Source organism: Cyprinodon tularosa, unplaced genomic scaffold, assembly GCF_016077235.1.
Source record: "Cyprinodon tularosa strain WSP-4 unplaced genomic scaffold, ASM1607723v1 ctg171, whole genome shotgun sequence".
Classification (NCBI taxonomy): Eukaryota; Metazoa; Chordata; class Actinopteri; order Cyprinodontiformes; family Cyprinodontidae; genus Cyprinodon; species Cyprinodon tularosa.
This window is the reverse complement of record NW_024038541.1, coordinates 461,338-485,091: the sequence shown is the minus strand read 5'-3', so window position 1 is coordinate 485,091 and position 23,754 is coordinate 461,338. Positions and strand designations below refer to the sequence as shown.

Below are 23,754 nucleotides of genomic sequence, written 5' to 3'. Positions count from 1 at the left end.
TCTGTAATAGTTTTTTTCCTGTCCGTTACTCTGCTGATGACATTTAAAACCATTCTAAATTGCCAGTTCCATACTTGAGCAGAGTCTGAGAAATTCTCCTCATATTCCCAGGATGGGGTTATTATCCTCCTCTAAATCCATTGCTGAGCAAAATGCCTCCTCCATTTTCCCCTAATCTGACTAATGTACTAAAACATAAAAGGTCATTTCACATCCATACCACAGATCACATATGTGACTATGAATTAATAGAGCTAATGATATCTTCATATACATTTTTTATCATATACAGTATTTTAAACCTCTATCACGATCTTCCTACCTGGCAGAGAGGCATTTAAATGTGACAATATAGAAAAAAAAACTTTCAAAAAATGTATAAAAGTGAAATAAATTTAGTTCTTGTGCAAGTTACATCAGGATCCAGATTTCTTGCTTACCTTGCTGCACAAAAGACCCATAAACAAACCACATGGAATTGTACAGTGTGGTCGAAGACACAGGTCCCATGGGCAGCCGTGGTGGGTTGAGCCAGTTGAGCAAGTACACCAGGATGCCAATAAGGAGCACAGTGCCTGCAATGCACGCCCACAGTGACAGGTCGAAGGGTGCCAGGCAGGCAAACATGTCCACTGTGCGCTCGGCCTTGCGCAGCAGAACGCCCACAGAATAATCCATGTAGCGTGTGGTAAAGTCTACAACACTCTCCCGCTCAGGCGTGATAGTCAGAGCAGAGAGTCCGACATCAGCTCGCTGCAAGAGGCAGAAAGGAGAGAGGAAAGTGAGACAAATTTGTTCAGATCTGAAAGTCATTTCTTTTTAGGGAGAGTCTTTAAATACACAAGATATGCTTATTACAATGCTGCTATTGTAATAAAGTAAGGTTACCAAAATGGGAATTTTTAAAAGTGAAACATAGACTTCTTGTTTTTAGTATAAATTTGTACCAGACACTGCATGAAAAGTGGGATTTTCGTCAATATACGGCACTGTAGATTGTCGTGGAACTTCAGGTTAGCGGCAGTTTACGGCAATTTGCAGGCTTGGACGAAAACTCCCGTAAATTGTCAGAAATTGACGTGGAATTTCTTAGGCAGTGTTCCCCCCATGCCTCCCCCCCATGGAATTCTAGGGGAGGCTTTAACATGTAAATGAACATGCTGTGAGCTATACAAATGCAAACCAGGGTTACCTGATACAAAGAGATCAGGTATAGCCTCTTACATTTTAGCTTGAATTGATTTATTTAATTAAAGTATAGAGACCAAAACAGATCTTTAGCTGACAGAGCAATACATTTAGAGCAGTAATTATTTTTTTTTTAAATTTGCATTTAAGATAAAAAATAAAATGTTGTCTGTCAATATGCTCAATTCACAATTACTTAAGTGGAAAAGTTTCAAGAAATGATTCTGAGATGATTCACTTTATAACATGGCGCATTATCCTGTTGGAAGTAGCCATCAGAAGATTGGTACACTGTGGTCATAAGGTCATAGGTCAGCATGCTAAATTGGTTTTAAGTGGCCCAAAGTGTGGCAATAAATATCCCCCAAATAGATGGTAGAAATAGATCAGGCTTAGTATAGCCTAATTATAGACTCTTACATTTTAGCTTGAATTGATTTATTTAATTAAAGTACGCTAGATTACTGTGTATGCAAATGTTATGTAAAAAAAAAATACACAAAATAATTTACTTCAAAAATTAGTTTTAATCAGAATCAGTTGGCTGTAATGGTTAATTTTATTTTTTAGATTTCCACTTTTTTTTTTTTTTTGTTATTGAATATATAAGAAAATAATAACAATCTCAAATAACAAGTCAATAACAAATATTTCAATACAAGAAGAAATATCACAACTCCTGCTTTTGAAAAATAAAATTAAATGCACAGGCTGGAAAAAAGTATAAAATAAAATAAAATAAATAAAATAATAATAGTAGTTAAAGTAAATTAATCAGTGGGGACTACCAACTGAAATTCTTCAATTAACTCAAACAATTTAATTGCATTTAAATTCTGCATCTTTCTCAGACATCTTTTGAAAAGGGAAAGTTCATTTTTGAGAGCAGAGATTGAGAGGGAGCATTTTGCATAGCGACATTTATGGATATAATACTTTGTTACAATTATTAGAATATTAATTAAAAATTCCAAATTTTTTTTCTTTAATGGATAAACCGAATTAAATGTTTTGCCAGGAAATAAAATCTAAATTTATTGTTTTAGAAGACAGAAAGGTTCGAAGTTGATCCCATAAGTTTAATACTTCTTTACATTCATAAAAAAGATGTTTAGTTGTTTCCAATTGAGTTGTACAAAAGCCACAATTCTCAACATTAAACTTAAATCTCTCTCTTGAAAACTCATTTGAAGGATATATGTTATTTATTATTTTAAATTGTAATTCTTTATATTTAGGAGGAATTGGGAATTTCAAATAATTTGTCCTAATTTTGACTATCATAGATTTCTTAAAATTTTGTAAGAGAGCTGTGCTTTTTGTTCTTCCTGGGTACATATTATTTATAGAATATTGATTCAAAAACTTGTTGTTGCATTTATTATCTCTAATGTCCACCTGCTCAAATTCAATCTTATGGAGACAAACAATTGCAATTGCAAACAATTTATAGGTGCATTACCGCCACCTTCCAGAATGGAGCGACGCGAGCTCTTCTCGCGAGTCCTTCCGTATAACAATGACGTCGTATGTGATTGGAGGAGCCTGATGAGCCTTCGGCCCCATCGTCCAATCACGTGTGAGCTTTTGTGCACTACGACTTCTCGCGAGACCACTATATTAGCAGACATGTTTGTGTTACTATACTCAGAAGAGCTTCATCTCCAGTTACCGTGTTTGTATTTTGTTGTTACGTGAACAATGGCTGCACGACGTCTCGCGTTCAACTCGCCTCCAACTGCTCTTAGTCCACAACTTTCGGCCAGCCCGCAGACTGACGAGAAGAAACTGCTGATTGCTATCAGCGGACTGTCTCGTCAGCTTGCCCAACATACTGCCGACATGAATGAGCGCCTCACTCAGCTGGAGAATTCGATGCACTCCAGGTTGTAGTCCATAGAGGACAAGATGGCGGCTCTGCAGTCGAGCAACTTTGCGGGATATACGAACTCGAGGAAGAGAAGAGCTTTAGCTATGCTAAAAGCAGCCTAGCTTAGCTAGGCAAGCTAAAGACAACCTAGCCTAGCTAGGTAAGCTAAAAGCAGCCTAGCCTAAAGCTTTATTAAAGTGTATTTTTTGTGATTCACAGGAAGCATTATGCCGTCTTAACAACTCGGAGACTAATTGCAGGCGCTATGAACCGGAGCAGGGGTAAGGTTTAAAGAATATGCTTTCATTCAGCGGTAAAAGGACATGGATACGGATGGATACCGACCATAGCTGTACTTTTTTTTTTTTTTCACAGACTACAGTCGCCTCACAATGAGGCGATGACCTCCTATTTGCTCGGATTTGCACGATGTTGATAAAGACGACATTGTGTGTAAGTGACTTGTTTTAATGTTTTCTCCTTCCTTGTTACTGTGACTTGCGTTTGATTTTTTTTTTTTTATTCATACCACTCTCATTTAATTGTTTTCCAGCTGCCTGTAAGACGTATTATGAGACGGTATGCAGGAGCTTCAGATACACGCTGCTAGCCAGCACGCTGCGTGCTGAGGCTATCTGCTCGGAGTCGGGCCAGAAGAAAGAGGGTAAGACTTTATTTGGTGACTATTTTTCAGGTGCATTGATAGATGTGTTGTGTCCATATGCAGTGCGCTGATTCATTGTTTTTTTTCAGCTGCTGAAGGCGAGGCAGAGTGTGCTATCAGATGAGGAAGTGGAACTCTGTAAGTCCGCCACCGTCGACCTCATGTCCGACGAAGAAGATGGCGTCGTCGGCGGTGTCTCTGGATGGATTGTACGGTCGCCGCCATTTCGTAGGCCGGATCTCACTGAACTCTGTGTTAAGCTGCAGTCCCGGTTAGAAGCGATGCCGAAGTACAGGGCCACGCACAGTATGCGTCTGCACATCGGACCTGCCTCGGAGGGAATGCTGCCTGTTACCTCCAACCCCGAGGAAGCAAACGGACCGTTCACGGAGTTGTAATTTTTAGATACGCATGTGTTTGGATATGCGTTGTATATAGTTGTGTGTGTGTTTTAATAAAGCTCTTTCTTTGCATAAACAGCTTCCTGGCAAATCTTCATTTCCTGTATAAATTAATTCATGTCCTTGATGGTAGCATAATAATTGTGTAGTAGTGTAGGATAACATAAATACACAGCATATGAATGAATAAATATATGAATGAATAAATATATGAATGAATAAATATATGAATATATATATATATATGAATATATATATATATGAATGAATAAATATATATATATATATGAATAAATATATGTAAATATATATATGAATAAATATATATATGTAAATATATATATGCCAACCAATCACGAGCGACTTTACTTGTTTAAAAAGAAGTGGTTCCGTCCAATACTCAGTAAGAAAATTAAAGCCTGGCGTGGCCACGTGTGGTTTTGCTGCCAATCACGAGCGATTTCATTTGTTTGAGAATAGTGGTTTCAGCCAATACTGAGAAGGTTATTCAAGCCAGACCTGGCCAGCCGCGCGGGTTTGCTGCATTCATATGCTAATTAGGGCCATTAGTACAGCTGATCGCTCTCCACATACGTCAGAGTCCGTTTCCGACAATTTGTGGCACGACAAACGCGGACAAGCACGGGTTGCAAATTGTCGGAAACTGACGAAAATCAGGCAGATCTGCGGGAGTTTACGGGGGTTTACGGGGACGAAAATCTCACTTTTCATGCAGTGAGAACCATTGAATCTATAATGTGTTTGCCGTTATCCTGAATAACACTTTTTATGATGTTTTGTGTCAGCACAGTTGGTGTGCCAGATCACATGCATATCAGGATTTATGCTGAGATGGTTGTTTTGTTAGGGAGGAGATTGCAAAAGCCTTATCTTTCTTATCAGAACACTGTTTTGAGCATGCTTTTACCTTTTGCAACAAACGTGTTTGTCACAGCAAGCCAGCAAAGATTTTTCATTCTGTTTAGTTATCGAACCTTTTCCATAAAAAAGGAACAAACCATAGATACTGAAAGGATATTGTATAATACTCTTAATATCTGTTGATAATAATAATGGATTTTAATCTCTTAAGATAACATTAGCCATCACTTGCTAAACATACAGCTGCTAGTCATAGAAACTGTATGTTTAGCATGAAGTCAATATAAAGAGGCCATATGCATCATTTATGCTGCTGAGCTTAGAGTTACTACCCAGACTCAGTCATTCTTCCATAAGTATGTTTATATATCATGTGGGGTTACTCTAATTTTTTCTTTTTTCATTATGGCTGCAGTGGATAGTAGTCAGTTCAACAAATATTTTGCAGCAAGGTGACCTAATAATAAAATGTGAAATTTGTCAAAAATCAATACAAAATAATAAAAAAATGCTGGTAAAAACTATAACAAAATTAGCTAACACATAATTATTAATGAATTTGCTTGAGTGCCTACCAAAGCAATTGCTCTATTTTTTATATTTAATTTTCACAGTTTTGATTGAGAACCTTTTTTGAGGAGTACTAGACATATAAGATGACTAGAAGCAGAAGAAATAAAGAGAGGTGACCCTATAAAGACTTTTGGAAGTGCATTTTATGTTGGTTACTCGTCCTACATTAGCCCCCCCCCCCAAAAAAAGAAAAAATCTTTGTAGACTATCCTTATAAGACTCCAACATTTGGTATGTTTATTAATTTATGCCAAAGCAACAGTTTTTTTTTTCCTTTTGAGTACCTTAATTTCTTTCTATTTCTTGTAATTAAGATGAATGATGTTATAAAATTGATGAAATGTTTGTTAATTAAAATTTTTTATCATCAGTGCTTCAAAAAAGCTGAAGACATCTGCTTAAGGATTCAAGATGCAGATGTGAGCATCTGTTTTTTCTCCCCAAAAAAGAAATAGAAAAGATGATTTTCAACAAGACAACAACGACATTAAGTTGCTTGAAGCAACGGATCCTTAGATCAGAAGGTGTATTGTAAAAATAATGAAACACTTTTGAGACCAATTGCAGCCTAGCATTCTGTCCCCAAGTCTTTTCTTTTCAAACACACAAACAAAAACAAAAAAATCTACCTCATGCACAATAACCTGCTAATTGAATGGTTGAGTAATGGAGAAAAGACAAAACGCTTAACTTTGTAGAATTAGTCCTACAGTATAAGTTGTAGAAACAGCGCTTCAGAAGAAATCATGTACAATGCCTGTTGGTAAACCAAAAATAAACAGCATCCAGGGAAACTGACTATGTGTGAGTAGGCATGAAATGCAGTGCAAATGCATGTGGTCAGTACACAATTAACAGAAAGCACTGTGGTTCATAATCATCAAATAGTTTTTTGGAGAGATAAACACTGGCACTGGCTGATTGGGAAAACATATGTGTACATAAATACACATGGGCTTAAAGGCTTTCTCCAAATGTTACAAGGTATAGTTGTGGAAGACACTTTTTTTAGACTTTGACAAATTGCCCAAATCTGACACACAGTCAAAGAAACATATCAACATTTCAGAAGGACAAATATATAATGAGCTATTTATAACGATTAAACAGCATAGAACCCTATTAAAAGTCTACTAGAGTAAATAAGAGTAAAAAGAGCCCCTTTTCTGTGCATAAATATACTTCTTTTTGAAAATGTGTAAATCCTCTTGGTATAGGTAATTTCATTAACAGTCTGTTGGCAGTAGTGTATTTCCAAAATATGTCACAAAGTTATTGAAAGAATTTAGAGGAATGGCTTAAATAAACTTCCCATGTTGCCCCAATCAGTTCTGATGCAGTCAGAACTGCACAGCTAAGACATTTTTCATATTAACCAAGACTGGACTCTGTGACAATCCACACGTTTAAATAATGCTTTTAGGGCTGTGCTTTTGATTTTGTTTTCCAGCTATATTTACTTTGTCCTTCAGAGTATTTTTTTTTTTGTAATAAATACAATGTAATGTGAATAAGTCTTGCACTTTTCAATCCCTTTTGTTATGTGTTTTTTATTAGATTAATTCATGTTAGCTTTATTTTAAGAATATTAAATATTTTTTTCAGGTTAATATGTCAGATCAATATATCACTTAGCAAATAGTGATGCTCTGTGTGGGCAGCTCTTCTCATAGCCACAACTATGTAACTTGAGAGGGTCGGATCCGTTAGTGAATGAGTCGTGACCCACAGCACTATTTTATAGCAGTCTCCGTTCCCCTTAACACAGAGCTAACTAAATTAAAAACTGTTGTTAGCCAATATAAACTGTAGAAGCCTAATATAAAAGTATCTTGGAATAATATGCCAAGATACTTTTAATATATGCTTTCTGAACAGTAATCTTAAATTAGACAGTAGTCCATTTCATAATTATTTAACTTTGTATATGCTCTCCACTATTGCTGTGTATTGATGTTGATTAATACATTTTTTTCAATATTCTCTGTGTTTCATCTGTTTTTATGACTGTTTTATAGATATTTCCTGATCTATATATACAGTACTCAATCACTTACTGCACAAATATGTTATTTTTGGTGTTTAGACTTATTTTTTATTAGAATATTTGATTCAAAGCAAATAGATAGTGAATACTTTTTTTATTATTCTGCTTTTGTTCAACTGCAATAAAACACTCCCCAGCTATACATATATCCAGTCAGTGTATCAATTAAAGTGGTTGGGGATGGTGGGATTTTTCACAAGTACTGCGGGAGTGAGGAGTGACTAAGACAAACGGTGGGAGCTGCAGTAAGGTTAAGAAATTCAGCAAAAAGGATCAGAGCAGGATTACAAATATGGGCTATGGTTAAGAAATACAGAAAACCAGTAAATCATGACTTTTTCGATCTCTGTCTTCACCACAACAGACTGAGGTGTGGTTGTGGGACATGTTTGTAGCTTCAGGGTCTTCATATGCTGCCATTGTGACATATTATTTTGTACATGAAGTTTTGTTCACCTGTTTGCCTCTTTAAAGTCATCGTATTTTTAATCCTCATCTACTTTGACTAAAGGAAGTCTGTGCATTACAATGATGGCTGAAGCTGTTGTGTTCTGTGCTTCTTTAAAGAAAACATACGGTAAATCCACCCATGCAACCCTGCCTGTTATTGAACTCAGAAAATTCTGTTGTTCTTTAACTGCACCAATCAAGAAGGAACTAACAACATTTAGAAAAATGGGGGAAAAAAAGAAGATAAAATACTTGAATTCTAATTGGCTCTGCTTAAGTGTCTGCCAATAATTAGAGATAGAAAAAAAAAAAAATCAAAGATCCCTGAGGGTAATGAAGTCAATGTTAAAAAAAACATTGAGTTACATCAGACATATCTTTTAGGTTTAGGTCTATTATGTTCCACACAGGGACATCTTACAGAAGCAGTTTGTGAATGACAGTCAGGCATAATTCTTAATAATAGATAATTTTCTTATTTAAATATTTGCTCTTGAAGCAACATGATTTCCATGGGACCTGTAATTATGGATAAACCTAAGGAGGACTGGTCCCATGAAGCAAGTCAAGCCAGGAACATGGGTCTACAGGCAAGAACTCTCTAGAAGGAAGATCCATATTTTAATGCCTGACAGAAGTACTCACAGTCCTTTAACTTTTTATTTTTTAAGAAGTTATTATAACAGGACAACAAAGCTAAACATTTTAATTCTAGATAGAACACCATTAAACAGAGAAACACCTCTCTGGGAAGTTAAAACCTAACGGTACATGGTTTTCAAAATAGATTGATACATGGTTTTTAAAATTCCCTACTAAAAATCTGAAAAGTGGGAAGCATTTGTATTAAGATCTTATTACTTCAAGACAAGAGTTGAAGAAATGTTGTTCATAAATTATATAATAAAAATAAAGCATTCATTTTGACATAATGTTACCTTAATAACAAATCCAGCTGTTCCATAAGGACCTTAGGTATTAAATCATAAATAAATCTTTTCACATCTCAAAGAGGACTGTTTAGTTCTTTATTATATCCGCCAAGGATGTTATATTTTTTGGAGGGTTTATCTGTCTGTTATGAACTTAGAAATGGATTTGATGGAATGTTTTTATTTAGCACAGGTGTCCCTCATGCCAAGGAACAATTCATTTAAATGTGTTAATTGGGTAATGTGCCAGTTTAAGCTAAATGTGTAACCCTCAATTGGCGAAAAAATTAGCTGCTTGTCAGAGGTTTGCATTTTCCATATACATTTCTAGTTCCTAAATGGAAAGAGTATGGCACAATATGAAACTTACCAAGGCATGACCTACCAACAGGCTAGATCTGGAGATAATTTATCAGAAGAGAAGCTTGGAGGGCCAGTGTAACTATGCAAACACCCTGAACTCACAAGGCAAATCTTTCATGCACTTTACAAAACTGGCCTTTGTGAAAGGTTGGCAAGAGAAAATGCTTGAAAGAAAGCCAACAGAAGTCCTTTTTAAGAGTTTAAAGATTAAAAAAATCTATGAAGCAGACAAAGCATACATGTGGAAGATTTTATGGGCAGAAGAGAATACATTTTCATTTTATGACCAAAGTGGAGAACAATGCATGGAAAGAAAAACTAACAGTATCCCTGTCCTTAAAACAGGACCCCTAAAGTTAATAATGATGGTAGCAACACTATTCTGTGAGGACTTTTTGTTCTAGCCGTTTTTTCTAGAGATGCTATTCTATAGGTAAAAATGCGAAGAAATATCAATCATTTTTGTCCTTGAGTGGCTCAAAGTCCAGATTTAAGGATAACCAGGACGATATCTCAATACAAAAGTTGTACCTCCTCCATCCAAAACAACTGGTGAGTTATTTTAGAATGAAGAATGTGTACTTATTTCAGTCTGTTGAATACACTCACCTGGTAAGGATGTAATGTATATCAAAAGAGACTTGCAACTATTATCACAATGAAGTCTGGCTCCTAAAAAGTATGCATTTGACACTTTACTTAATCTCATAAACTCACAAAAACAAATACATTTAAGCTTGTGGTTGTTACATGATAAAAAGGAAAAATGTTCAAGGGATATGAGTTTCTCTGCTGTTTATTTGAAAGTCATATAATTCTCAAACTACACTGTGTCTTGCAAACTGTGTATGTATTTGAATGAATATTAACCCTTGTGTTCATCTTTGTTAAGATTTCCTCCTTACCTTAGAAACCAGTTCCCCCATGAGACCATTCCACTGGCCGTCAGGTTGTAAACTGCCATATTTGTGGTCTGGAGCCACATAGATCTCATATTTAAAGCCCAGATAGTTGGAGAGAGCATCCAGGACATCAATTGAAAAGCCTTGATATTTCTTAGGTTTTCCAAGGACATTCTCTGAGACCATCACAAATGGCTCCTCCTGAAAGACAACAATTAACCAGTTAATAAGTAATTCAGAAACCCAATGAAACACACTAATCATTTTCTGGTAAACCCTCTATCACTGAAATCTAGACATGAAACACAACTCATGAAAACAATTAAACACCTCATAAGAAGATGTGAACACATACAGGTGCTGGTCATAAAATTAGAATATCATGAAAAAGTAGATTGATTTCAGTAATTCCATTTAAAAAGTGAAACTTGTATATTATATTCATACATTACATACAAACTCATATATTTCAGATGTTTATTTTGTTTAATTTTGATGATTACAAATGACAACAAATGAAAATCTCAAATTCATCATATCAGAAAATTAGAATATTGTGAAAAGGTTCAAAATTGATGGCCCCTGGTACCACACTCTAATCAGCTAATTAACTCAAACCACCTGCAAAAGCCTTTAAATGGTCTTTCAGTCTAGTTCTATAGGCTAGACAATCATGGGGAAGACTGCTGACTTGACAGTTGTCCAAAAGACGACCATCGACACCTTGCACAAGGAGGGCAAGACACAAAAGGTCATCGCTAAAGAGGCTGGCTGTTCACAGAGCTCAGTGTCCAAGCACATTAATAGAGAGGCGAAGGGAAGGAAAAGATGTGGTCGAAAAAAGTGTACAAGCAAGAGAGATAACCGCACCCTGGAGAGGATTGTGAAACAAAACCCCTTCAAAAATGTGGGGGAGATTCACAAAGAGTGGACTTCAGCTGGAGTGAGCGCTTCAAGAACCACCACACACAGACGTATGAAAGACATGGGTTTCTGCTGTCGCATTCCTTGTGTCAAGCCACTCTTGAACTACAGACAGCGTCAGAAGCGTCTTGCCTGGGCTAAAGAGAAACAGGACTGGACTGCTGGTGAGTGGTCCAAAGTCATGTTCTCTGATGAAAGTAAATTTTGCATTTCCTTTGGAAATCAAGGTCCCAGAGTCTGGAGGAAAAGAAGAGAGGCACTTCATCCACGTTGCTTGAAGTCCAGTGTAAAGTTTCCACAGTCAGTGATGGTTTGGGGTGCCATGTCATCTGCTGGTGTTGGTCCATTGTGTTTTCTGAGGTCCAGGGTCAACGCAGCCACATACCAGGAAGTTTTAGAGCACTTCATGCTTCCTGCAGCTGACCAACTTTTTGGAGATGCAGATTTCATTTTCCAACAGGACTTGGCACCTGCACACAGTGCCAAAGCTACCAGTACCTGGTTGAAGGACCATGGTATCCCTGTTCTTAATTGGCCAGCAAACTCTCCTGACCTTAACCCCATAGAAAATCTATGGGGTATTGTGAAGAAGAAGATGCAATACACCAGACCCAACAATTCAGAAGAGCTAAAAGCCACTATTAGAGCAACCTGGGCTATCATAACACCTGAGCAGTGCCACAGACTGATCGACTCCATGCCACGCCGCATTGCTGCAGTAATACAGGCCAAAGGAGGCCCAACTAAATACTGAGTGCTGTACATGCTCATACTTTTCATGTTCATACTTTTCAGTTGGCCAACATTTCTATAAATCCTTTGTTTTTATTGGTCTTCAGTAATATTCTAATTTTCTGATATGATGAATTTGAGATTTTCATTTGTTGTCATTTGTAATCATCAAAATTAAACAAAATAAACATCTGAAATATATGAGTTTGTATGTAATGTATGAATATAATATACAAGTTTCACTTTTTAAATGGAATTACTGAAATCAATCTACTTTTTCATGATATTCTAATTTTATGACCAGCACCTGTATGTTTTACACCCAGTGTTTTTTTTTCTGAAGCTTTTCTCTGTTGGGTATTTTGTTTAAATTCTTGTGTATATAGCACTTTCAATGAAATTATAAACATAAATATAGGTAATGTAAATTAGCATTTTACTGCTTGAATCAAATGCACGAGAAAGGATAAAAGAGAAAATGTTTTTCTTATTATATATAATATTAATGTAGTGCTCTATGGATTTTTTTTTATTACCCTTGTATTTATTCAACACATTTCGATTGATGTGAGAATTGCTGAATGCCCATAAAGTGAATCTTGAGGTTTATAAGGGCCTGTGGGTTAATGACTGAATATTCTCTGCACACGTATACAAATACATCCAAATATCCTATGTACTGCTTTCCTTACAGGGACATGCATCGACTTCCATGTATTTCACATTGATTTGAATGGCCTAACCCAGACCTGTACCCTAACCATTCAATACATACCTAATCCTAAACCTCACCAAAACTCAATTCACACCTTAGTTCTAAACCTAACTCCCAATTTAAGAGGAGAACTTCTCCTCAATGGTATCCAGTGGTACTGTAAGTTCCTACAATGTAGAATAGTCCAGGGATATTGTCCCCACAAGGTAATAGATACTTGCCCATGCTCCCACATACGCAGACGCAGCTTCACTCCGTGGCATGGGCTAGCACAGAGGCCCGCCCTGGAGAGTTTTTTTTTTGTTGTTGTTTGATTTTTCTAATCGGGATGTAAAACTTTCTATCGTTCCTCTATCATTCCTATCTATCTACAGAAAGAGGGGGCGGGTCAGTAAGGCAGCGATGTTCAAAGTAGGTAGCCCTGCATGAATATGTGGACTTCTTTATAAAGGGCCAACAGAGCAAAGGAGAGTAAGCCTGAAGCAGAATTATTCATTTCTGTTTGAAAGCTAAGAACTGAAGTAACCGGTGGAGTAAACATTAATGCTTGGCGTGTTAGCTACTGTAGTAAGGGGAACTTCATGCTGGTAACTCAGCCAGATGGAAGAAACGGTAGTGATGACATCACACTTACAACATGTAATTATGCCTCCCTCTTTGCACTCCTCCCCCCCCCCGCAACAACACACACAAAAAATGCACGTATAATAAATAGACATAACTTAATAACACATATAGAAAAATGAGAACTAGCATCCTTAGAGGAAATCTAAAGATGTAACACCTGATAATGATCTTTAGCCTGTAGTAGTTATATACAGTAAAGTACAACTTTGCTCAAAACGCCTATGAAATGGGCTGGAGGTTTACTTTATTATTCAGGAGAAATGTTTGGTGTCTGCCAGCAGGGGGATGATTGCAGCTTTGGGGAAAAAATGCACTTGAATCTATTATTTTCTGGTGTAATTTTCCTGAATTATTTTCCCACTTGAGATAAACAATTTAAACTCTTCTAGAATAAATGCTTACCTGAGGCACAGTGTTCAACATTTGTTAAGAAAATGTGCTTTTGTAATATAATGGGTTAGTACTTCCTGCAACAACAGGCAGATATGTTTTCAATTCACCTTGTCATTTCACAATCATATCTATGCAAACTAGAAGTATTTTGACAATTTAAGAGCGGATGAGACACAGTCCGAACTTAAAAGTGTTCAAAATTAGGTCGTTGGCAAAGATGCCTTTCAACCCTTAAAAACCATGAGCCCACATTTAGAGATAAATCATGAAAAAGCAGCAGAAACATCCAACAAAGCTTTTCAACATCTATAAGAAGGGTTTTATTGTTACACTGATTCTACAAAAATGTAAGAAATATTTTTAAATGAACAATTTTTCATTTAACTCTTAAAAAAATTGATATTTAAAACAAACTTATTTCAAAAAGAACATACATTTTTTTATAAACGTCATTGTCTTTTTAAATATGTCTCTCTTATTGCTGTCACTAACAAACATTTGGTTAAACCTCATAAAAATAATTTGGGGTTAAAATGTAAATGATATGTAAACTGAATTATCCTTTTACTCTATAGACAGTTCCTCATGAAAATTCTATCAACTCCAAAACCAACCCTTCATTTCTTTTGTTAACATTTATTCAGTCATGGTCTGAAACATCAGTGTACATCTGAAGGTAATTGAGGAAAATTGTGTGAATCAATTAAAGCAAAGGCTGATCGTACAAATCCATAGTAGACATACTGATTTCTAAGTAAGTTATGGACAGAAACTGTGCTTTGCATGAAGATAAAACGAATTGTTGAAACATAGAAACGAAAGTGAAGCCAAACTGCTCATGAAAACAAAGGTTTCAGCACTGTTTAAAGACACTGATGTGGATTTTCTTTTTTAACAACAAGCAAGGCCTGGAGAACAATAATGCTCTCCAAAGACAACCCACAGTTTCAGTTTAATCTCTCTATTTTGTGATATTGAAGGTTGCTGAGACAGACTTCTTTGCAGGTGTGCTCTAACAATAGTTGACACATTTTTTTCTTCTCTTTACCTTGTAGACAACAACATGGACTTGTCAAACAGCTGTCAAGATAAATACACCTGCTGCAGCCCGTCCAACTTATTTTGTTTGTTTTTGTTTAAGTAAAATTCTTTGGAAAAATGTGTTTTTTATTACAATAAGGGCAAATAAATCAAAGAAACAACTACTCAGTTCCAGGAAATTATAAATACTATCAGAATCAGAAATACTTAATAAGTTTTATATATATATACTGTGTATATATATATATATATATATATATATATATATATATATATATATATATATATATATATGCATATGTATAACTATGAATCCAAGTAAAATGATAGTGACGTGCAAAAATTATGCATGGGATGAATAAATGTCAATTTCAGAGGGAGGGGTGTCTGAATCACTTGAGGGAGGCGTTGTAGAGATTGATGACCACAGGCAGGAATGATTTCCTGTGGCGCTCTATGGTGCATCTGGGTAAGAGGAGTCTTATGCTGAAGGAGCTCGTCTACTGGACCAGTGTGTCATGGAGAGGATGTGAGTCATTGTCTAAGATTGACTGAAGCCTAGACAGCTAAGTAATAGCTAAGCTAAGTAATAGCACTCTTACCGAAAAAACATGAAAAAAATCCTTCCAAAAAAATATGAGTTTTCTATTTCTTTTTTAAATTCTAGTTTAGTTTAGTTCATTAATTTTCACAGCATACAAGGCTAGAAAAAAAATGTGAAAAGCATATAATCAACATATAGCTCTGATAGCATGGTAGAAACCTGCTTTGTAAATCGAACCAATAAAATACAAAAAATAGGTAAACCAAACACTAACAATATAACAGTATAATATCAATTAAAGAAAACTTAGAAAACATGTTCAAAAACCGTAATATAATGAAAGTGTTTTTCATATTTTTTTTCAATATAGAAAATGAGAAAGGGTTCTATAAGATATACAAAGTCGTTCCAGGGAAGATTTCCTAGATATTTACCAAGAATTTCACAGCATAATATTCTATACAATGGTAGTTGCAGCCAATGTGCCTACTTTAAGCAAACAGCTCATTGTCTGACACATCATAGCCTGCATGGAGCCAAACAATGGTGGTATGTTTATAAACTGCTGGTTTTCCCTCTTGTCTCTCTCTATTTGTGTTCTAATGATTGTTCTTATTAATGACGGGGTATCACCTATAGTTAAAATGAAATACATCGAAGTAAGAGATTTTTAGGGTAACAAAACACAAAAATGGCTGAGTGATATAAATCATTTACGAGTCACTGTAATATTACAGTGACAGACCACTTGGATAAAACCAATTGGATTACCTTGGTGATTCAATCAATTAAAAGCAATCACCTCCACTTGTAAACAGATTTTTTAAAAGGGCAAGAATGACCAGTTGTAAAAACTTATCACTAGAACAGAGACTTTAAAGATTTCTGTTAGACACTGTTGTAATGAAAAAAAACAGAACAGTTTTGTAAACAAAATATTTTGATAATAGTAATCCAAGGATATGCAGAATAGCACTTGTTAATGGACGTGCCATCAAACTGTTCCACAGATGGGCAGACAGCAGCAGACCACAACGGATGCCACTGGTGTTGGTTAATAGAGAAAACTTAGGCTAGATTTAGCATGGGCCCACCAAGATTGGACAATAACAGATTGTGAAGCTGCTGCTTCATCTGTTTAAGGTTAACCTAGGCTGCAACTTTGGATGGTGCATTCAAAAATACAACCATAAAACATTTTTCAGTCTCTAAATAGAATATAGGGTGCTGCTGATAAGAAAGACTGATTATTTTCAAAACTTAACATGATGTAAACACTACAGCTTAGTCAAGGTTTTTCGCTGCCAACCTGTATTCATTTATGATCACACTGCATCCATCGCTTGATTGTTACTCCCAACAAGACACTGCCCCATAGCTTAGATGTGACCTCTGAACCCAGTGGCACAGCACACATCTACAGCATCAAATGTATGATGCTATTATGGTAGTTGTGGACCAGCAACTCTAAAGAATGTTTAAAAAATGTTTAATGTATTACATAAAGAAATAAAGCAATTCCAAAGACTAATATGGATGTACATGATAGCTGGTTAGTGAGTAAAATGTAGCCTAGGCGGAAATTCAACTGAAGAAACTCATTGTTCCACCTGCGACACAGCCATAGCTTTGAACCACACCTCCACGAAAGCCAATCCGCATCCAAAGCTCATCTTAAAAGGCCTCCGATCTGCACCTGTCTGCCCCTGTGCGCAGGCGGTGGATGTGCTGTGACTTCATTCAGATGACACCGTTTCAACCAACCTCCAGCCCCTCCTCCACCTGCGTAGCTAAAGCTTCATCAGAGTGTGATTCCTCCCAGACTCTTACGGCGTTCCCTGTCTCATCTTAACCGGTCAGAAGACCGCCATTTTGAGCCTGGTTCTGCCAGAGGTTTCCTCCCAACAGGGAGTTTTTCCTCTCCACAGTCGCTCCAAGCTTGATCATCATGGACAGGTTCTCTCAACCTGTGTTATCCAACTGGACTTCCATCTTCCAGGTCCCTGAGTGAAGCTCTACTATCAGCACACGCAGTCCACTGGATCTCCCTATAAAGCTCAGCAGACCCTCTCGCTAACCAGCAGTCTACAGACTGACCAACTTCATCCATCTCCACTCCACCACCAGTTTCAGGCCAGGCGGGGAAACAGCCCTATTCTTTGCTCCTGTTCATGCACATCTATCAAATTTAAGTGCTATGTTTCCTGCCGAGGTCTGAGCGCCAAAGACAAAGTAATTGTATTGATAAATTTCTCCTAATTGCCTTTTCTCTTTGTGTGAGTTTTTCAGATTGAAATAAGTCTAACTTTTGAAAGGCCATGGGTGACAAATTATTTCAAACATCATCTTTTAGTTCACATTTTAGATTAAATTAAACTAGAATTTTTATTTTTTTATTTTACACCACTGTCCTTTTTTACTTATACATAATTATTTTGAAGCCTCTGTTTATACTTGCATTACTTTCTCTGCTTTAACCAATCATTGCACTACTCTATGCTTCTATATTAGATAATATTCTGTAATTTTTGGTAATTGTGAAATTGGCCCCCACCTCATATTTCCATCTACCCTGATAAAATTGCACTGCACTTTCTTTGGCACAGGTTAATTCTGCCCCCTCTTGAAGGATGTACCACATGTGGTCTCGTTGCTGGGTCTGTGTTTCTGGAGAAATGAACCAGGGGGAAGGAACTGCAATTTCCCTTAAAAATAAAGTAATGACATTTCAAAAAGCCCACAGAAGGGATGCTGGGACTGACAGAGTTGTGGTGATTTCACAGAACGGTGAACCATTTCAAAACGCTGTGGCTTTGTATGTCAAACTTATTTTAAAACATAGTTTGAAAAATGTCCTTGCAGATTTATGCATAATACCAGATTTTCTATTGTAATGAAAACAAGATTAAGTTGCTGTTGCTCTATCCAAAAAATGAAAAATATGACCCCAAAAAGCATTTGAGTGTGCTTTTTTTTGTGACTCAAAAGCACACTATAAATATATGCTGATCAATGCATAAGACAAGAGACTTTAATCCTCTGTATATTAAAAGGAGATCAAAACCTTCTAGATACTGGACATGACTAATAGAACAGTGTCCTTCAGCACAACATACATAATGAGGATTTTGGGCAGTCTGTATCTTTTTGAAAACGTATTAAATAAATGAACAAATATCTAACACTGGTATAAAGCAGGGGCTTGGAACCAATATGTGAAATTTTAGTTTTTGTCATATTGCAATGGTTCTTGTTCAAAAAGAAGCAAAGATTTTTAAAAGTATATTAAAAGCAATTGAAAATAGAGAGCAAAATAAAGTTCAACTAGTGCTAGACTATCAACTCGGTACAACACTGTTGGGATCTGGAGATTTACCACCTTTCTCCAGCAGAGTGCGCTGTGGGTCTCCTGGGCTGGAGCCTCCAGCACACCTGAAGCTCATCAGCCCATCAGGAGACCTTCCTACTTAAGCAGCAGCCAGACCTTCCTTCAACGCCGCAGTGTTGACCAAGTTTGGTTAGCGAACCTGAGCCTCTGTTATTCTGAAAGAATCTTAGTTGTCTCTAGAGAGAAACCTGATTCTAACCTGCCTCTGTCTTCTTGCTCACAGGAAACCCGTCTAAAGTCTAAAGCTCTGGATGAGCTTTGCCTGTAAACCTGCCTGCCTGCCCAAGGAAGCCAAACCTGAAGATTTCAATCTGGACTCCTGCTGCTCTCAAGGAAGAGCTGGAAACTCAAACCAAGGTCTGCCACTCACAAGTCAGAAGCTAGACGCTGCTGCTGCTGAGCACTCTGCTGAACCAACAGTCTCTGGACCCAACCGGTTCCCTCCCTCGCAAAAGATCTGTCTGGACCTCTTCAAGATATATTCTGAATTAATTAACTCGACAAACCATCTGATTGCCTGGCTAATCAAACTATCCGTCTCTGCAGACATCAGTGATTCCAGCCCCGGGCCTGTGCCTGAACCAGTTCATGTTCTCTCTGTGAAAACCATTCAATAAACTCTGTTAAACTTTTACTCTGCTTCCAGTGGTGTTCTGCATGTGGGTTAAGTCTCTTAAGCCAATCATGACAAACACACTTAAAACTAGGGAAAGTAAAAAAAATTTGTTTGTCTGAGCAGCAGTACAATTACCCACATTTAGAAAAAATATAAAATTTTGAACAAATATCCCAGGTATGACAATTTTGACAAGGTTTCAGGTTGTGGAAAAAAAAAATTCTCTGTTGTCTAAACTTGGGTCATGGAGCCTAGGCGTATATTGAACCTGAAAGACACTTTCAAGCTTTACCTGCATTTGTCGAATGGCATGTCATGTGGATCTGCCTGTAATAAATCTTGAAAATTACATTTTATTTTTCATGAGCCCATATATTGTTATAAAAGGTAGCCCTGAGCTACATTAAAAATGCAACATGAGAGGGTAACACTACACAGCAGCAGAAGAAAGACTAGTGAATTGAGGACTATCAAAATAAAAAAAATATATTCAAAGAGTAGAACTTTAACAAATACCAAGAGTTTATCCCACTTCAATGTATCCATATAAATAAACTCTTGTTCTTTTGTTAATATACAAAGTTACAACAAATTGATTTTTACAGCTGTTATATGTTTTGGTCAGATTTGTGAATTGCGTCATTTCTCTAAGCACTAACAGAGACCCCACAAATAATTACTGAGACACAGCCTTTCCAGTAAAATACTGATTGATTAATACAGGGCCAGATAATCAATAGCAAAGATTTAAAGTCAACGTCTCTAAGTGGGCCATGATCTACTTAGCGATTTCCGCTCAATAACTATTCAACACTGTTTGATAATGGAAAAACTGAACCTGTTGTTCTTTGAGCCTGCCTTGGTGTGTGCATGTGTGTGTTTAGAGGGGTCTGGGGTGTAGGGACATGTGAGCAAAAAGTGCCAATAGTTTTCTGTGTTTTGCACAATAAGAAATATCAATAGTTCATCTGAGAAATGCTGTGCCTCACAGTGATGTTAGGAGAAAAAACATTCAGAAGCAAAACAGAAAAAAATCTATTTTATGAACCTTTAAAAAATCTAGATTAAACATACGCAAACATCCACCCACTCACACAGTTACTTAACCTGAGCAATAACAAATGAAGTCTGAAGCACAGGTGCAACATATCATTTAAATGTGCACAAACAGTCTTCTTTTAGGCTATTACCAGACAGCATCACCCTTTTCTAGAGATAGGAAAAGAACCATAGGTTGATAGTTAAAAAACACAATCATATCATTATTCTTTTTCAGGGATACGGAAATTAGGGACTTCAAAATTAACTAAACAGGAAAAAGAGGGGTCGGGATTTTTCCCTCAGTCTCAGACTTCATAGACAGGTTATTCATAAATTCATAACACTAAAACCTTTAAGCACTCATAGGATTTAATCCAATTGATCCTGCATGTCAGATACAGTAGAATAAGCTGATAAGCAGGAGCATTAACACTGCAAGACTCCAATGATCTTGGTCATTTTCTGTCAAATTAATGAATAATATATATATGGAAAAACTGCCAACAGCTTGACCTATCATTATTCTCTGTGAAATTTGTTTGTATTTATTCTTTTCCTTACATTAGCTCTTAACATGTTTTTCTTTAGCTCTTCAGAGACAGTGTTGGTGGATCGAGATAAAGCTACAACTTAAAACGAAAGCGTAACAGAGTAAAATTATGTCTGACACAATTGCATAGATCAAAATAGTCCATTTTCATTATTCTGAGTGAAAAACAGCTCTTTTTAGGAGAAACTGATTGTGTGTGTGCCTGTGAGTGTTGGAGGATGTGTGTATCAGGCTTTTAGCTAGGAATATTTCATAGGGTTTACACACCTCGGTGTATCACATCTTTAGACTTTGCACAGCCATCTTGGGGTATTTGAAACGCTTTTTTCCTGCATTTTGAGCTTTAATGCAGCTAACTTTTTGTTTTTGTTACATTACTACTTTCATGTTGATTATGGGAAGTATGTGTGCTTGACTAGAGGTGGAAATTTCATAAGGAAGACATGAGATAATTTTTTGGTACAATATAATGTTTCATAGGTCAATTTCAACAATCGGGAAGTATAATGCTACATTCATACCGCAATTAGAGCAGCAAAAAGGTGCCTGCAGGTTAATTTTCAACCTTGTACATAAAGGTCAGACGTGCCTCAAGATCATCTTTGATGCTCCTTAGTGTCCTAAGTGTCTCCAGGTAAATCTGCTGCTTCTGCTGCTCCTGTGTTCAATGTCAGAGTGGCTTTGCTATATTTGCTGTCATCAGTAGGTAAAAAGTCATTTTCATATATTTTTATATAACAAGGTTCATCTCAAAACATTGTCGGTGCAGTCAGTTCATCAAGATGATTGTGATCCTGCCCTAAAATATTATTTCGCTGTTGGAGCTGCTCAGACCCCCCGAATACTGGTGGTGCGCTGTCACTGGGAATCCCCAGCAACAGCTGTCTCAGGCCCGTTCAACTTTGGAGATTTGTTGTTGTTTGTGTTGTTCAGGTTTGTGTTTCAAACTGCAACCACCAGAATAATAAAAGGGAACATATTTTACTGGCAGGTTTAGACCCTTTAAGTAACTGATCATAGCTTTCCGCATCAGCAGTGCTGTGTTTGTCTCACTGCCAGCTCGCAGATCAGCTTCTCTGATTGGTTGATGTGGTGTGTCGAGCAGCAAAAATTACAATTTTCCAACTCCAGCATCTGTTGCTTGTAAGATTTTTAACATTTGATCAAGGTTTCAGGGGGAAAAGGAGGGCGTGCCAAAGCTGTACATCAAAAATGGGGTGTTCAATTATCATTTTTTTTAATAAAGGGCGTACAATGTGTGCCTGTATGCATTGATGGATAAAAGCCTGGTCAGTATGTGTGTCGATACACTCATAACCTGCTTACCAGAACAGTGACGACTCTTAGCACTACTCCTCTCATGTTGTTTTCCAGTTTCCTATCAGTCAAAGTACCATTCAGTCCATGAACTGGGTCCCATGTGGCGAGCTGCAAAGTACAGGAAAAAGGAGAATTAGATTTCTAATCTTAAAAATACCAACAAATCTAGGAATATATTAGATTGCTTTTTAGTAGTGAAACATGCTCGGATGTATATTTTGGTGCCTGAAGAGTGTGATTCTACCCATTTTTGGGGAATTTGACCCATAATGTGCACCTGAGTGACACTTTGATAGTGTCTATTTTTTTCCTCAGCTTAGCAAGAATGCAATCCATTCCCTTATTTAATTCCCTAGCTCAAGTAAAATATACAGATTGATTTTGCAAAAAAAAAAAAAACAAAGCATTAGAATCTATGTGAATTGAGTTGTTTGTTACAGTATAATGAAAGAGATGGGGTATATAAAATTATACAGACATTAACACGGTCTGGTAACAGACATTTTGAAATAACTCACTGGCTGTAATTTTGGTTGATACCGACAGTTTTGTTTGAATCCCCCCCACCACTCAACAAAAAGGGGGGAAAAAAACATTTTGGGCCGGATTTATCAAGATCCAATTTTGCGTGCAGTAATTTGCGCTCGCAAAGTGGAATTTTGCGCGAGGGGCTGAACCATGGTTTGCGGGTGATTTAACAAGAGCGATTGCGTAACTGGTGGAAGGTGCAAAACTGTTGGAGACGCCCTATTTAAATGATGGTTTTGCGCGTTTTGTGGTTTGCGGCAAAGTAGTTTGTAGTCTGTACAAACTAGTGCATTAAGAAATTTAAATCTTACAGTGACCCCCAACAAAAAAAAATAAATAAGTATATATATATATATATATATATATATATATATATATATATATATATATATATATTTATTTATTTATAAATTGGCAACCTTTATTCCCTAAGGTGGTATGTGCTGCAGTAAAAAAAAACAAACAAAAAAAAAACAGGTGTTTTGTATTGGCCTGTGACTGTGGATGAGATCCCCGCAGCATTTGGCACGTTGCTCCACAGGCGCAGGGGGAGAACCCCGACCCCGTCGGACAGCACTTCTGAAAAAACGAGATTAGGAGATCCCAGCTCACGCTGCAACCGTACGCTGGAATGACCCAGATGCAAAAAAGTGCAATGTTGCAAGGAGTTTTGTGGTATCTGGTATTGCGTGGGTCCTCCTTGTGGCTGGCTCCAAATCCATTCGGAGTTCCCCCAACAGCTCCAAAATGGCAATGCTGGATAAACGATATGTTTTGATGATCGTTTCCTCGTTCATTCCAAAAATATTCACACGGAGTGAAAAAATGCGTTCTCTGCGTCTCCTTGCTTCATTTCCATGGGCCGGATTTATCAAGATCCAATTTTGCGTGCAGTAATTTGCGCTCGCAAACTGGAATTTTGCGCGAGGGGCTGAACCATGGTTTGCGGGTGATTTAACAAGAGCGATTGCGTAACTGGTGGAAGGTGCAAAACTGTTGGAGACGCCCTATTTAAATGATGGTTTTGCGCGTTTTGTGGTTTGCGGCAAAGTAGTTTGTAGTC

The 23,754-nt window shown here is 36.9% G+C and overlaps 1 protein-coding gene across 5 annotated transcripts in view; it reads right to left on the bottom strand.

The window, feature by feature from the left end:
• Window positions 1–23,754, bottom strand: part of grid2 (glutamate receptor, ionotropic, delta 2) — a 594,833-nt gene that overhangs the window by 147,002 nt on the left and 424,077 nt on the right. For all 5 annotated transcript variants that reach the window (XR_005280492.1, XR_005280493.1, XM_038281457.1 and 2 more), the window contains exons 9-11: window positions 22,170–22,271; window positions 10,276–10,473; window positions 441–753 (exon numbers count right to left, since the gene is read on the bottom strand). Coding sequence is in view for 3 of the 5 variants with exons in the window: in XM_038281457.1 (XP_038137385.1) it covers window positions 441–753; window positions 10,276–10,473; window positions 22,170–22,271 (613 nt within the window). In the remaining 2 variants the exon portion in view is untranslated. The remainder of the gene's footprint in view (window positions 1–440; window positions 754–10,275; window positions 10,474–22,169; window positions 22,272–23,754) is intronic.